The sequence below is a fragment of the Mustelus asterias genome, chromosome 27 (genome assembly GCF_964213995.1).
Source record: "Mustelus asterias chromosome 27, sMusAst1.hap1.1, whole genome shotgun sequence".
NCBI classification, from domain to species: Eukaryota; Metazoa; Chordata; class Chondrichthyes; order Carcharhiniformes; family Triakidae; genus Mustelus; species Mustelus asterias.
This window is the reverse complement of record NC_135827.1, coordinates 35,117,938-35,134,754: the sequence shown is the minus strand read 5'-3', so window position 1 is coordinate 35,134,754 and position 16,817 is coordinate 35,117,938. Positions and strand designations below refer to the sequence as shown.

At 45.4% G+C, this 16,817-nt stretch overlaps 1 protein-coding gene across 2 annotated transcripts in view; it reads left to right on the top strand.

Annotated features, from left to right (window-relative positions):
- The window catches only part of drd2a (dopamine receptor D2a), a 55,378-nt gene that overhangs the window by 24,261 nt on the left and 14,300 nt on the right, over positions 1–16,817 (top strand). For both annotated transcript variants that reach the window (XM_078199025.1, XM_078199024.1), the window contains exons 2-4: positions 5,531–5,640; positions 8,618–8,754; positions 11,004–11,200. In XM_078199025.1, the coding sequence (XP_078055151.1) occupies positions 5,531–5,640; positions 8,618–8,754; positions 11,004–11,200 (444 nt within the window). The remainder of the gene's footprint in view (positions 1–5,530; positions 5,641–8,617; positions 8,755–11,003; positions 11,201–16,817) is intronic.

Here is a 16,817-nt window from a genome sequence, read left to right as displayed (position 1 = left end):
GTGCGTGCAAGGACATTCATATGGAGTCAAGTCTGCCGAGGCAAGCGCCTCATTGTGACGGTGAAATTTGCATTTGCTTAGTCATGTCCCCTCAATCTGTGATGTTAAGGATGGAGCAACATCCAGTCTGGACACCCTGGCTCTACATCAGCTCTGAATTCATCACAATCTGATTTGCCTCCTTGTCATTGATATCGCTATGCTACAAGCATCAAAGAAAGGAATATCTGCATTTGGGGAGGTGGTGGTATAGTGGCATTGTTACTGGATGAGTAATTCAGAGACCCTGGGTAATGTTCTGAGGACTAGAGTTCAAATCCCACCATGGCAGATGGTGAAATTTGGATTCAATAAAAGTCTGGAATTCAGGGTCAGCACAAAACCATTGTCAATTGGTGTAAAAACACATCTGGTTCACTAGAATCATAGAATCCCTACAGTGCAGAAGGAGGCCATTCAGCCCATTGAGCCTGCACCAACAACAATCCCACCCAGACCCTATCCCCGTAACCCCACATATTTATCCTGCCAATCTTCCTGACACTAAGGGTCAATTTATCATGGCCAATCAACCTAACCTGCGCATCTTTGGACTGTGGGAGGAAACCGGAGCACCCGGGGGAAACCCACGCAGACACAGGGAGAACGAGCAAACTCCACACGGACAGTGACCCGAAGCCGGAATTGAACCCGGGTCCCTGGCTGCCCAATTACTGTACCACCGTGCCACCCACTCATGTCCTTTAGGGAAGAAAATCTGCCTTCCTTACCTGGTCTGGCCTACATGTGACTCCAGATCCACAGCAATTTGAAATGACCTAACAAGCCACACCATTCACGGATAATTAGGGATGGGCAATAAATGCTGGCCCAGCCAGCAACACCCACAACCCATCTCTGATGAAGATACTTGGCCCTTCGCTCTGTCTCTCAGCAACTGGGGCAATATCCCAAACCTGCCACATGCACAAACACAGGACACTACTCGGATAGTTCCTAGCCCAGTCTCTGTTACTCCAAGGTGAATTCTACCTCTTTAAGAAAACCATTTTTTTTGGCTTTGCGACTTGCTTTCATATTGTTTGAGAAGGTTTGAGAATGTTTCGACAATCCTTCATATATACATACTGCACATGGGAAATGAACAGACTTTCTCTGTGCCGTTGGAATGAGTTCAGGTTTTGCCCAGATTCCTTCGAAGCTAGCTGGTTTTATATTTCTGAAATCTGGTGAATTAAGTGATTCTCACAACCTCCCTGATCTTACCCAGTATTGCGAATAACTTACATTTTATTGGAGAAAGCGATTTAAATGTCTTTGAATTCCCACAAATGGAGAAATATCCACATTATCATGTGAGTAAGTGAGCTGTGTGGCATTACGATGATTTGCCGCTTGCGTGTGAGGCAGCATTTGACTTTATTGTGCCTCATTTTGGTTGGTGTGAACTTTGGGCTCACAGGAATGGTAGTTTTGGCTATTAGAGCAGTTCCCACTTAAGCATCTGGCATCGCCATTGAGCCCTTGCAGACCAAAATAGTCAATGAGGAGGAAGTAGATACTTGAGAAATGAAACAGAGACGAGGGATGGAATTTTCCTGACTCACCCACCATGGGAATCAGGCAGGACATGGACCATGCAAAGGTCCATTGACCTCAGGTGGGATATTCCGGCCTTGGGGCGAGCTTGACTGGAAAATCCCGCCCTGTGGACTAACAAATGCTCTGAGCTGAGTGACCAATATTCTTGAGAAATGAAGGGGACTAGGGGAGAAATCATGAAGGTTTTGGATGCAGCAATGGCTCAATCAGGAGACCAGCTATAAGGCTATCATATAATGTAAAACAAAGTTGCATCTGCATTCACTTCCTGTCACAGTCACACTGCCGTTCCCTAACTTTGACTCCCGAGGTGGGCTTCCCAATGCCATGGGCAGCCCACCATAGGCCGGCAGTGGGATCTTCCAGACCTGCCGAGGTCCACACCATCTTGTGTGGCTCGCCCATCCCTGTTCTGGGGAACTCGCCACCTGGGGCCACCTTTGGCGGGACAGGAAGATCCCGTTGGTGGGAAGGGCTGGAAGATTATTTAAAATACTTTATCACCGGCTTGTTCCCATCATCTCTTCGCAACCTGCACCACCACCCCCACCCCACACCATTCCCCCCCGCCTCCCCACCCACCCCCCCCCCCCCCACCCCACACCATCCCCTCCCCCACCCCCACCGCCCTCAACCCCATGCCATTTTCTGACCATTTTCAGATCTCCCCTTCTGGGCATGCAGGCTCATTCCCTGATGGAGCCTCCATCTCCCAGACCTTGGCCAATTGTCCGCTTCCCCTTGCTGCTTCCCACCTCAATCCCTGTCAGAGAATTGGAGAGGGAAAGGGGGAGAGAGGAGAGAACAAAAATCAAAGCCCAGGCAACAGTGCCAGGTAAGAGAGATAAAGCATTAACTTACTTAGTGATCCTACACAGTGTAGTGTGTCTTAACACACGATAAAGCAACTACACAGCAACCTGGTCCACAGCGGTTCCTTCATTACGTGGAGGGAGGGACTGAGTTAAATGACGTTGTTACATTTACAACTGACAGTGTGACTCGGAGGAAAGAAATCTGCGAGAATTTATGGGACATCCTAAGACCCCACACTGCCAGCAGAGACCCGAGCTCACTGGGAAAATGGATGGGACAAAGGAGGTTTATCCACTGGGATTGTCAGATTGTACAACTGACCCTATAATTGTAAGTTGCCCACAGTCATTTTCTTCGCACGGTTGATTGAATTCACCTCTCCTGAAAACCTTGAATCGGGGCGATATTATACAGTAAGTGATATTGGGTCAGTTGCTTATTTTACATCTCAGCAACAGCGATGAAAATGAGCATCAGAAGAGATATCGAATGACGCACTTACCGTTTCAGAAGCCAAAATGACTCCCTGGTGTGTAAACTGAAGACTCATCTTGCCACTGTCTTCTCCGTAAACCTGGTGCAAATGACATCCACTGGCGCGAACGGTATAAAACAAGCAAGGGGGAATCATTTATATATCAGATTTGATGGTGGCTCACTCAGCCAGCACAAAGCCTGACAGCTGAACAAAGAACAAAGAACAGTACAGCACAGGAAACAGGCCCTTCGGCCCTCCAAGCCTGTGCCGCTCCTTGGTCCAACTAGACCAATCGTTTGTATCCCTCCATTCCCAGGCTGCTCATGTGACTATCCAGGTAAGTCTTAAACGATGTCAGCGTGCCTGAAAGGACCACATTCAAATGCAATTTGTCACCCAGCCCTTGACACTTGAGTGTTTCAGCTGAGTGATGAGGATCCGAGTCCTGCACCTTTCCTTCGACTCAAAGAGTTTTCAGTTTATTGATGGCTTTGCTCAATCACCTCGTGCCAATTTGTGTCTGCCCTGGATTAGCAAACTGCAGGCTGAAAGTCACCTCTACCTAATACCCAGGGTTTGACTTCATAATCTGATTTGGTTTATTATTGCCACATGAATTGTTTGCAGTGAAAAGTATTGTTTCTTGCACGCTATACGGACAAAATATACCGTTCATAGAGAAGGAAAGGAGAGAGTGCAGAATGTAGTGTTACAGTCACAGCTAAGGTGTAGAGAAAGATCAACTTAATGCAAGATAAGTCCATTCAAAAGTCTGACAGCAGCAGGGGAGAAGCTGTTCTTGAGTCGGCTGGTACATGACCTCATACTTTTGTATCTTTTTCCCGAAGGAAGAAGGTGGAAGAGAGAATGTCCGGGGTGCGTGGGGTCCTTCATTATGCTGGCTGCTTTGCCGAGGCAGCGGGAAGTGTAGACAGAGTCAATGGATGGGAGGTTGGTTTGAGTGATGGATTGGGCTACATTCACGACCTTTTTAGTTCCTTGCATTCTTGGGCAGAGCAGAAGCCATACCAAGCTGTGATACAACCAGAAAAAGTGCTTTCTATGTTGCATTTCTAAAGGTTGGTGAGAGTTGAAGCTGAAATGCCAAATTTCCTTAGTCTTCTAAGAAAGTAGAGGCGTTGGTTTCTTGTATGCTATACAGACAAAGCATACCATTCATAGAGATGGAAAGGAGTGAGTGCAGAATGTAGCGTTACAGTCATCAGTCATAGCTAGGGTGTAGAGAAAGGTCAGCTTAATGCGATGTAGGCTAATTCAAAAGTCTGATGGCAGCTGGGAAGAAGATGTTCTTGCTACGTGTCCTCAGGCTTTTGTATCTTTTTCTCGCTGGATGAAGGTGGAAGAATATATGTCCGGGGTGCGTGGGATCCTTGATTATGCTGGCTGCTTTTCCGAGGCAGCAGGAAGTGTAGACGGATTCAATGGATGGAAGGCTGGTTTGCGTGATGGACTGGTCTATGTTCACAACCCTCTGGGCAGACACTCCAGTGTCATTGTGTCATTGCACTGTCAGCTGTAGGTCAGTGATAATGCTCCCACCTCTGAGTCAGAATGTTGTGGGTTCACATTGTCCCATTGCAAAAACCTAAGCATCAAATCCAGGCTGAGTCTCCAATGCAGTACCCCAAAGGAGTGCTGCTCTGTCAGAGGCACTGTTTCTCAGATTAGGCACTAAACCGAGGTTCCGTCTGCCCTCTGGGCTCCAAGTGAAAGCTCCCGTTGCACTATTGTGAATTAGAGGAGGAGCATTCACCCCAGCATCCTGGCCATAATTTATCCCTTAAACAACACCATAGAAATGAAGTGTCTGACCAATATTGCATTCACTTTGTGGGATCTTACTGTACCTTGTTTCCTACATTACAACAGTGATGGCTCGACAAAGCCACCCCAATGGTGGCAAAGTGATCGGGACATCCTGAAGTCAAAAAAGAAGCTGTAAAAATGCATTTTTCATGGAGAGGGTTCTTCATTGATGGAGAATGTGTCTTTCTCACGAGGCACTAAATTGAGAGGCAGAACGGTGGCACAGTGGTTAGCACTGCTACCTCATCAGCTCCAGGGACCTGTGTTCAATTCTGGCCACGGGTCACTGTCTGTGTGGAGTTTGCACATTCTCACCGTGTCTGCGTGGGTTTCCTCCGGATGCTCCGGTTTCCTCCCACAGTCCAAAGATGTGCGGGTTTGGTGTATTGGCCATGCTAAATTGTCCCTTAGTGTTCAAAGATGTGTAGGTTGGATGGATTAAGCATGGTAAATGTGTGGGGTTATGGAAATAGGGCGGGGGAGAGGGCCTGGGTAAGCTGCTGCGTCAGAGAGTTGGTGCAGACTTGATGGGCTGAATGGCCTCTTCTGAATTTTAGGGATTCTATCCATCTGCTAATTCAAGTAGTTAAAATATTATGTGGTGTGATTTGAAGAACCACCAAAGCAGGTTTGACCCATGGTTATGCGAAGGACATTGTTGAGATAGAGCTATCGCTGTGTTTGGCAATATAACAAGAATTATACTTTTATCATGCAAAGCACCTTAATGTTATGAGATGTAATATAAATTGAGATACCTTTAATTCCCTTTACACTGAGATGTGACTTTATTTTTTATGTTCCAAGGTGGTGGGAGAGTGGAGATTCAGCAGGATCCATTGTGATATTTTCGTGACTCTCGATGTCATGATGTGCACAGCAAGTATCCTTAACCTCTGTGCCATTAGCATTGACAGGTAATGTACACACTTACAATACAACTCTGCAATTGTAGATTTACGATTACAGCTTCCAGCCTTACACATCCAGCCTAATCTAATGGGCGATGTGTGCAGCTGCAGGTATAACTATGCGGGTGACTTGCAACTAGGGGTCCATATCTTTCAGTCATTCTCAAGGCGCTGGTGTCAAAGGCAAAGCCACAACTTAGGGGGAGATGATGGTATTATCACTAGACTATTAATGCAGAAACTCAGCTAATGCTCTGGGGACCCGGGTTCAAATCCCGCCACGGCAGATGGTGGAATTTGAATTCAATAAAACTTATCTGGGAATTAAGAATCTACTGATGACCATGAAACCATTGTTGATTGTCGGAAAAATCCATCTGGTTCATTAATGTCCTTTAGGGAAGGAAATCGGCCATCCTTATCTGGTCTGGCCTCCATGTGAATCCAAACCCATAGCAATATGGTTGACTGTCCTCTGAAATGCCAAGCAAGCCATTCAGTTCAAGGGCAACTAGGGATGGGCAATAAATGCTGGCCAGCCAGTGACGCCCATGTCCCATGAATGAATTTTTAAAAATTCTTACCTAGCCCCAGTTGCCCTGAGAAGGTGGTATTCTTAAACCACTGGTAATGATTTGATACAACTGGGAGGTTTGGTAGGCCACCTCGTAGGGCACTTTGTGGGAGATGGTGGCATAGTGGTATTGTCACTAAACTGGTAATCTATACACCCAAGCTCTGAGGACATGGGTTCAAATCCCACTAAGGCAGTTGGTGGAATTTAAATTCAATTAATAAATAGAAAGGTGACAACCATTAGCTTTGATTGTTGTAAAAACCCTGTGTGGCTCACTAATGTGACTCTGCGTGATGCAGTGGCTGTCATTGAACTAGCAATGCAGAAAGCTGGGTTTGAATCCCACCACAGCAGATCATGAAATTTGAATTCAATAAAACAAATCTAAAGGTCTAACGATGGCCATGAAACCATTGTTCACCATTGAACCACATCCATCTGGTTCACTGGTGTCCTTTGGAGAAGGAAATCTGCCATCCTTATCTAGTCTGGCCTACATGTGACTCCAGACCCATGACAATAACTGTCCTCTGAAATGGCCAAGCGAGACACTCAGTTCAATGCCAATTAGGGATGGGCAATAAATGCTGGTCCAGCCAGTGACTTAGAAGATTGAAGAGCCAAAGTCACCTTTGAGTTGGCCAAGTACAGATCATAGCATCATAGAACCCTTATAGTGGAAAGGAGGCAATTCGGCCCATCAGACCCAATTCAGCCCATCTCCCCACCGCAGACAGGTGGAGAACATACAAACTCCACACAGACTGTGACCCAAGGCCGGAATTGAACCCGGGTCCCTAGCGCTGTGAGGCAGCAGTGCTAACCACTGTGCCACCCTTACGTTTACCTGCTTTTCTCACTGTAGTGTTTAAGCTAATAGAGTTGGGGAGATAGTGGAGACAGAGGGGAACTGCTTCCTCTGGTGGGGGAGTCCGCAGTCTTAAAATTGGAACTAAACCCTTCAGGGAAGGTGTAAGGGAGCAGTTCTTCACATCAGGGGGATTGGAAGTCTGGAATTTACTGTCCCATTCAGTTGAAGAGGCTGACAGCCAATTGGAAATGTCAAAACTGAGATAGAGTCATAGCGATTTACAGCATGGAAACAGGCCCCTTCGGCCCAACTTGTCCATGCCGGCAAAAGAGAAAATGCTGGAAAATCTCAGCAGGTCTGGCAGCATCTGTAAGGAGAGAAAAGAACTGATGTTTTGAGTCCAGATGACCCTTTGACAAAAGGGATTAGCAGGGTAAATATGTGAGGTTACCCGAATAGGGCCTCAGTGCAATTGTGGTCGGTGCAGACTCGATGGGCCAAATGGCCTCCTTCTGCACTGTAGGGATTCTACGATTCTAAAAGATAAAATTGTACCTGCCACTACTACTGCCTCTGGTAGCTCATTTCAGACACCCACCACCCTCTGTGTGAAAGAATTGCCACTCTGGACTCTTTTGTATATCTCTCCTCTCATCTTAAACCTATGCCCTTTAGTTTTAGACTCCCCTACCTTTAGGAAAAGATGTTGCCTATCTAGCTGATCTATGCTCCTCATTGTTTTATAGACCTCTATAAGATCACCCCTCAGCCTCCTATGCTCCAGGGAAAAAAGTTCCAATCTATCCAGCCTCTCCTTTTAACTCAAGCCATCAAGATTTATTTTTAAGGAGGAGTAAGTAAGGTTATGAGCCCAAGGCTGGTAAATGGAGCTGAGGCGTACACCAGCCATGATCCATTTGATTGGTGGGCCAAGCTTGAAAGATGGATTGGTCTCCTTCTGTTCTGAATAAATCTGGCAATTTCTTCAACAAATGGGTGACCTGTTCAAACGGATTACTGCCCGGGAGGTGGAAGTGAAAATCAATCCGTTTTTGTCAAGATGTGCATGTTTCGATGAGTCGCGCTGCTTATTTCTTGAGCTGCATGTATCTGTCTGTGACTCCCTGCCTGTCTCAGATAGTTCTGTTGTTCAATCCTTCATTAACTGTGGTGATTCATGGAGGCCTCCTTCCTTGCCTTGCCCCTCGCTTGACGTGGAGTGTTGCCCCTTGAGGTTTATGTAACCAATTTTCTCTCTCTCTCTAATGGAGAGAGATGGCTACGGTCTTTAATGGATTAGGGCAACTTACCTCAGCCTGTGTGCTTCTCATTTCTGTGCCTCAACCTCTCTCAGCGTGTCTGTCTATACTTTTCTTTCTTTCTCTTTCTCTCTTCACAAGTGGAAAATAGCTTTGCTTGTATTTGATTATTACGTTAGAATTGGAAGATCAGATAAACATTAAATTCCAAGTTGTCAAATATTTAAAAGTTAACAAGTTTTTGATATAAAAGTGCACAAACAAATGGAGTCTGACACAAAGATTTATTGTACATGATGCTTTAGCCATTTCCTTAATAAACTGTCTCGTGTGCAGGTATACTGCTGTTGCCATGCCGATGCTTTACAATACCCGGTACAGCTCCAAGCGCAGAGTCACCGTAATGATCTCCATTGTCTGGGCCTTGTCCTTTGCCATATCCTGCCCATTATTATTTGGACTGAATGATTCAGGTAGCATTATGCTTCTAATTGAAAAGCATATGTCTTTATTTTCATATTTTGACATGTTGGTGTACTGTTTCTGCTCAGAGCACTGTTAGATTGTTCATCTTCAAAAGGTGCAGCTAGGGTTAATTTGAAAGGTCTTTTAAAGTGTTTGAAAAGAAGGATATAGGGCAAGATTTTCCGGCCTCGCCCTGAAACCGGAAAATCCCGCCCAAGGTTAACGGACCTTACCCATGGTCCGCCCCTCGCCCGCTCCGGTTCCCATGGTAGGCGGTATGGGATAATTCACCCCCTAGAGTATAAAACAGCAGGAAGAGAAATGAGTTTGGAGTATAGAACACTAGTTGAAGAGCTAGTGCAGGCATTTGTACTTATAGATGGCCTCCTTCTATACTATGATTTCTCCGAGGCTATGAAATCCCCACACACACATAACATATGTCCACACACACACACAGACACGCAACCTTCCATGTATGCTCACACACCATGACTAAATTGTGTACAATCTATAAGATTCACGGCAGCAACTCACCAAGGCTTCTTCAACAGCACCCTTCAAAATCCACAACCTCCACCACTTCAAGTTCCCCTCCAAGTCTTACCCAATTCCAATTTGAAAATTACTCACCCTCACCCTTTCAAAGGCCATTAGGGCAACAAAAAAAATGCTGCCTTGTTAGTGATGCCCATATACAAAGAATGAATAACTTTTGATGCAGTCACTGGGGGCAGTTGCTAAATGGGAGGTTAAATGCTTCTTGGAAGGAAGCAAAAAAAATCTATAGTTCCAAGAAAGGATTGATTTTAGTCAAATAATTTCACTTTCTCAATTTATGATGAGGTTGAAGCATTACGTGCTATTTAAGGCCCCCTCAGTTACACTTCTTATTTTTTTGAGAGTTTCCATCTCCCTGATAGCAAACTGACCAATACATTAAATGCATTAAAGCCCTTACTAGGATATTTTAACACAGCTATTAGCCCACATGAAATCAGAAAAACTACGAGTATTCTGCAAAATAATTTTCAATGAATGAAAATTAAACCCTTAAGTGCAGTCCAGTGACAAAGGATACCGATGTATCAGTTCACCATTCTGGAAGATAGCATGATGTCCATTCCAATTCTCCAGTGACTACTATAGCGTCAGCCATGGCTCCCTCAGTCAGAATGTTGTGGATTCAAGTCTTACTTCAGAAATCTGAACACAAAATCCAAATGAACATCCAAGTCAGGGAGTGCCACATTGTCAGAGGTGCCGACTTTCAGATGAGACTTTAAACCAGCTGCCCTAAATCAACCTCCCACCCATTGACTGTCTATACCTCCCGCTGCCTCGGCAAAGCAGCCAGCTTAATTAAGGACCCCACGCACCCCGGACATTCTCTCTTCCACCTTCTTCCGTCGGGAAAAAGCTACAAAGTCTGAAGTCACGTACCAACCGACTCAAGAACAGCTTCTTCCCTGCTGCTGTCTGACTTTTGAATGGACTTACCTAGCATTAAGTTGATCTTTCTCTACACTCTAGCTATGACTGTAACACTACATTCTGCACTCTCTCGTTTCCTTCTCTATGAACGGCATATTTTGTCTGTATAGCGCGCAAGAAACAATACTTTTCACTGTATGTTAATACATGTGACAATAATAAATCAAATCAAATCAGCAGCCCTTATAAATGCCCCGTGGCAACATTCAAAGGAGAGTGGAGTTCTCCCCATGTCCTGGCCTGCCTACCCTTCAACCAACACCAAAACAAGTCAATTACCTGATCATTATCACATTTCCTGCCACGTACCATACACGATAGGAGGAATTTCCCCGTCCCACCTGCCACGGGAATCGTAGCAGGCGGGACACGGACCATGCAAAGGCCTGTTGACCGCGGGAGGGATTTTCCAGCCTTGCGGCGAGTGCGGCTGGAAAATCCCTCCCTGGAAGTGTCTGTAAAACCGATAAAGTTCTGTGTCATGTGGAGGTTGCGAATGTCAATCTTACATGAGGGGAATGGAACCCCCTTGTTGATGATTTTAGTGCTAAAGATAGAGATTTATCTAACAGCCAACTTTGCTTCTGAAATTATTGAAGGGAGGACATGCAAGTTAAATCCAAGCGATAATATAATGGGAACCTAGCAACAGTGGTCTCTGCTGTTAGGTTTTTCACGAATGAGCCGAAATTAGAGAGCTATATTATGCAACAGTACTGTTCAGTGACAGTGGGAATAATCCGTCAATCATTTCTAATTACAGACACCAGGGATGATGCCATCTGCACCATTATCAATCCTGATTTTGTTGTCTACTCCTCCATCTTCTCCTTTTACATTCCCTTCATCGTCACTCTGCTGGTGTACGTCCAAATTTACGTAGTGCTGCGGAAACGGAGAAAGCGAGTGAACACGAAGAGGAGTAGCAGGTTTGACTCAGAGATCCGGGCGCCGTTAAAGGTAAATCTGTTGCGGCAAGGTAACCATTGCAAAATGTTCAGCTCCATTTGCGACTCCTCAGATACATGTCCAAATGCAGCGACACCTGGACAATGTCCAGGCTTGGGCTGACAAGTGGCAAGTGACATTTGCACCACACAAGTGCCAGGCAATGACCATCTCCAAAAAGAGAGAATCTAATCATTGCCTCGGCATTCATAGAATCTCTACAGTGTAGAAGGAGGCCATTCAGCCCATCGAGTCTGGCGGTACGGTGGCACAGTGGTTAGCACTGCTGCCTCACAGCACCAGAGACCCAGGTTCAATTCCCGGCTTGGGTCACTGCCTGTGTGGAGTTCTCCCCGTGTCTGTTTCCTTCGGGTGCTCTGGTTTCGTCCCACAGTCCAAAGATGCACGGGTTAGGTTGATTGGCCATGCTAAATTGACTCTAGTGTCAGGGGTACTAGCAGGGTAAATGTGTGGGGTTACGGGAACAGAGCCTGAGTGGGATTGTGGTCATTACAGACTTGATGGGCCAAATGGCCTCCTTCTGTATGGTAGGGATTCTATGATTCTGCACCGACTGTCTGACAGAGTATCTTACCCAGGCCCTCTCTCCCAACCAATCCCCATAATCCCACACATTTGCCCATAGTTAATCCCCCTAACCTATACATCTTGAGGCTCTAAGGGCCAATGTAGCCTGACGAATTCACCTAACCGTCACATCTTTGGAGTGTGGGAGGAAACCAGAGCACACAGAGGAAACCACATGGGGAGAATGTGCAAATTCCACACAGTCACCCAAGACCAGAATTGAACCCGGGTCCCTGGCATAGTGCTAGCCACTGTGCCAGCGTATCGTCCATTGTGCCACCATGTCACCCGTTTCAAAAGCATTACCATTACTGAGTACCCCATTACCAACATCGTGGTAATCAACCATTGACCAGAAACTGAACTGGACTAGCCATATAAATACTGTGGCTATAAGAGCAGGTCAGAGGTGAGTAACTCACCTCCTGACTCCCCGAAGCCTGTCCGCCATCTACAAGGCACAAGTCAGGAGTGTGATGGAATAGTCTCCACTAGCCTGGATGGGTGCAGCTCCAACAACACTGAAGAAGCTTGACACCATCCAGGACAAAGCAGCCTGCCTCATGGACACCCCATCCCCAAACATTCACCCCCTCCACCACTGACACCCATTATAATCCAGTTCAGAAACTCCAAGGTATGTTATGAATCTAGACTATAAGTTTTGTACTTTGAATTTGGAACAGGGTAAGCACAAGATGTTTCAATTCAGGTATGATTCAAATGATCCACTAGGGAGTTTTCAATCAAACAAAGTTTAATTAAGAAAACAGTTAACATGTATAAAGAAAATTAGCAATACCTTTTCCCAATTACAGACAAGAAGAAAAAAAAACCAACCATGATACTGTATAAACCTTAACATCTAAATGCACTGTTCCAACCAAACAACCCTCCTTATAAACATACACCTACCACAGGTTTAACACAGAAAAAAAGAATGCTCATCTGGTTTTGCAGCTCAGCAACACTGGCTGTGACTTAGTCCTTTGGACAGAGAATTGAAAATCTGACTCCCCAGTTCTGTAGTTCCCAACCCACCTCGAGGTAGAGATTGAGCCACTGCTGGCCCCTAGCTAGCAAGCCACCAATAGCAAAGCTTTCACTCCAGCAACATAAGAAAGACTGCTTCCAAATCAGCCTGCAGAATTTCTAATACCAGGGAGACACACAGAAACACTGCTGTCAGTCTGGATTCCACACACCTTCTAACTAGCCAGCAACCAAATCTGAAAGTAAGAACTCTTGAGAGGAAACAAAATCCTAACCTGTCAGTCAATCTTCCCACAACATTTCAACAAGGTCGTAACCTCCCAGACAGTGCATTAGGCCCAAATTAAAAATAAAAATAATCCCATTTAAATAATTTAAGCAGCAATAAAAGAATATTTAAACCAACAGGACGCAACAATAAAATAATCAAAGCTGCTTACAAACTGCAGAGAGCATGATTTTAAAAATACATTTCTTAAAGGCACAGTAGCATCACACACAGTGGCCAGTGTGTACCATTTACAAGATGCACTGGCTCCTTAGCCAGCACCTTCCAAATCCATGACCATTGCCATCCAGAAGGACAAATGCAATGGCTACATGGGAGCACCACCACCTGGAAGTTTCCCTCCAAGCCACTCACCATTCTGACTTGGAAATATATCGCTGTTCCTTCACTGCCACTGGGTCAAAATCCTGGAACTCCCTCCTGAATAGTCCTGTGTGTGTACCTACAGTGGTTCAGGAAGGTAGCTCACCACCACCTTCTCAAGGAAAATTAGGGATAGTATATTTTTCCTGTACTTCAAATGGACATTTCTTGGTTTAAGCTCCTGCCAAGGATTTAGGCACATTGCCAAGGTTAATACTCCATTGTGTTAGAGAGGGAGTGTTATGATGCTGGATGCAACATGATTTTGACAGGATATTGAGCCAATGTGCTTGCTGCATTTTCCAGGCATCTATTGTATGTTAAAAGCGTTATATATGGATCGAAGAATAGAAACGCGGATTTTAGGTGTAACAACAGAACAGGTTTATTAGGTAGTTGTTTACTCCAACTTCGGTGGTGATGTTCACGAGGGGTCATAGGTTCAAGGTGAGGGGGAGGGAGCTTTAACACGGATGTCAGAAGGACTTATTTTACACAGAGGGTGGTGGGGGCCTGGAATGCGCTGCCGGGCAAGGTGGTGGAGGCGGACACACTGAGAACGTTTAAGACTTATCTAGATAGCCACATGAACGGAGTGGGAATGGAGGAATACAAAAGAATGGTCTAGTTTGGGCCAGGGAGCGGTGCGGGCTTGGAGGGCCAAAGGGCCTGTTCCTGTGCTGTATTGTTCTTTGTTCTTTGTTCCACAGTGTCTGCTTCTAGGCTGAATAAAGCCTGTGAAGTAGCCAATGACATCATGGACTGACCATACGACCAAACCCTTAAAGCGATCATGCAACACACAATAACCCAAATATCTAACATCCCTCCCCCTTTACCTCTAAGATTTTGTGACAATGAATAACTATGATATCTTCACATAATAATCAGAAAACACACATATACATTGGCAGGCAAGTTATCATTACACAGTAATTATAACACAGTTAATAGAAAAGATGATCTGTAGGGCATTTATTCCGCACTGGATGCCTGCATACTTCAGGAACCTGATTGTCCTTGGCCTCAGATGTACTCACAATAAGAAGTCTCACAACACCAGGTTAAAGTCCAACAGCTTTATTTGCCAAATAAACCTGTTGGACTTTAACCTGGTGTTGTGAGACTTCTTACTGTGCTTACCCTAGTCCAACGCCGGCATCTCCACCTCAGAGGTACTCTCAGGGTTTGTCGTAGGTGTTTCCACTCTGGAAGGTGCAGCATAAAGTAGACTGGTAGCAATCGATTCATCGGTGATCTCCGAGTCAGCCGATTGATCCAAAATCACCGTTACAATCTCTGGTGGTACAGCCTGAGGTAGTTCTGGCACTGATGGTGATAACACATTGGTAAGTGTAGCCAGTAACTAATCTGGGTGTCATCTCCAAACTAACTCATCTCCTGTTTGGACGGCATACATGATTGGTACCCATTTACCCATTTACATCAATGGGATAGAGGTGGAAAGATTCTGCAGCTTCAAATTCCTGGCATCCACATCACAGAGAACCTCTCATGGTCCCTCAACTCCTCCTCCCTAGTGAAGAAGGCTCGGCAGCGCCTATACTTCCTGAGGTGGCTAAAGAGAGCCAACCTGTCCCCCCCAGCTTCTCTCAAACATCTACTGGTACACAATAGACAGCATCTTGTCGAACTGCATTACGGTGCGGTAAGGCAGTTGCTCCATTTCTGACCAGAAAGCTCTGCAGCGGGACGTCAAAACTGCCCAATACATCATCGACACCCAGCTACCAGCCAACCAGGACATTGATCACAAACGTTGTCTGCGGCGATCTCTCAGCATTACTAGAGATCCCACCGATCCCAGCCATAGACTGTTTGCCTCCTGCCATCTGAGAGGCGCTACAGATGCATTCAAGCTGGTACGGCCAGGCTCAAGAACAGCTTCTTCCCCAGAGCTGTTACCCAGCTGAACTCCGTCTTTTAACATAATCCCAGGCAATGGGTATTGTGCAACATGCATTTATACACTTAATGACTCTTGGAACTATTTTATAATGACTACTTGCATTTGCTTTTTTCTTTGTATCTTGGGAGCCTGCAAGCTCTTGTTTCATTGTAATTGTATTTGTGCATTATACAATAGCAATAAAGTTGAATTGAATTGAACTGGTGGACCAATTTGAGCCAAGATAGTTGCAGGAATCCACTTCTCATTAGTGGTATATCTACGTGCCAAAACTTGTTCCCCTTGCTGAACCAGACATTCTTTTGAATGACCTTCCCATCATCTCCTGCGCCAAGAGTAGATCAAAAGTGGTTCATAGAATCATAGAAACCCTACAGTGCAGAAAGAGGCCATTTGGCCCATCGAGTCTGCACTGACCACAATCCCACCCAGGCCCTACGCCCATATCCCTGGTTCTCAGCTTTGGTAGAGCTGGAGAATTTTGTGTTGTCACATGTGTGGAGTTGCGATATATTATCAAGAAATTGGATAGACAGTGATTTAATCAACCTTGGTCCTTGGAGGCTTTCAGTGAATACTTGAAGAACTGGACAAATCTTTCGGCTGAACCATTCATCGGAGGGTGGATACCACTCTTCTTTAGATAATCTTGGAATTCTTGAGCCGTGAGCCATGGTCCATTACCACTTACAATTTGTTCTGATTTCCTAAATCTGGCGAAAATCTAATTGAGCTTTTAGATGGTTTGTTCCACAGTGGTGGATTTCATCATGACCGTTTCTGGCCACTTTGAGTGGGCATCAATGCCAACCATGAAGATGTGCCCTATGAATGAGCCCGCAAAGTCTATGTGTAAATGCTGCCAAGGCATTTTAGGCCATTGCCATGGATGTAATGGGGACAATGGCAGCATGTTTCTGACCCACGCACATGACAGACACAGTTGACCTTTTCCTCGATTTGGGCACCAAGTCCAGGCCACCAGACGTAACTTCTCACCAATTCTTTCATTCTGACCATACCTGGGAGTCCTTCTTGCAATTATTCCAAAACTCTTTGTCACCAATTTGGAGGAATTAAACTCTCTTCCTCACAATAGGAATTCGCCCAGTAATGTCAACTCAAATTTCCTGGAAACATAAATCGGGAGGCGTTCTTGCTATCCTCCCCTCCAATACCATTTCCAGCACCTTCCCCATCACGAGATCATTTCTAGCATCTCACTGGACTTCAGCAGCAGTCACTGGGATGTTGTGTGTCTGTGAAAAGTAAAAGATATCGGAAACAATACTTGCTGGTCCGCGTCCAGCAGGTATCGGTAAACATGGCAATGCATCTGCATTGGCATCGCTTTCAGATTGATGATACTTGATTTTGTACAAATGTGCTGACAGTATTAACGAGCATCGCTGAAGTGTGCTTTCAGCTACCAATGGAATACCTACGTATGGCTCGAAGATGATTGT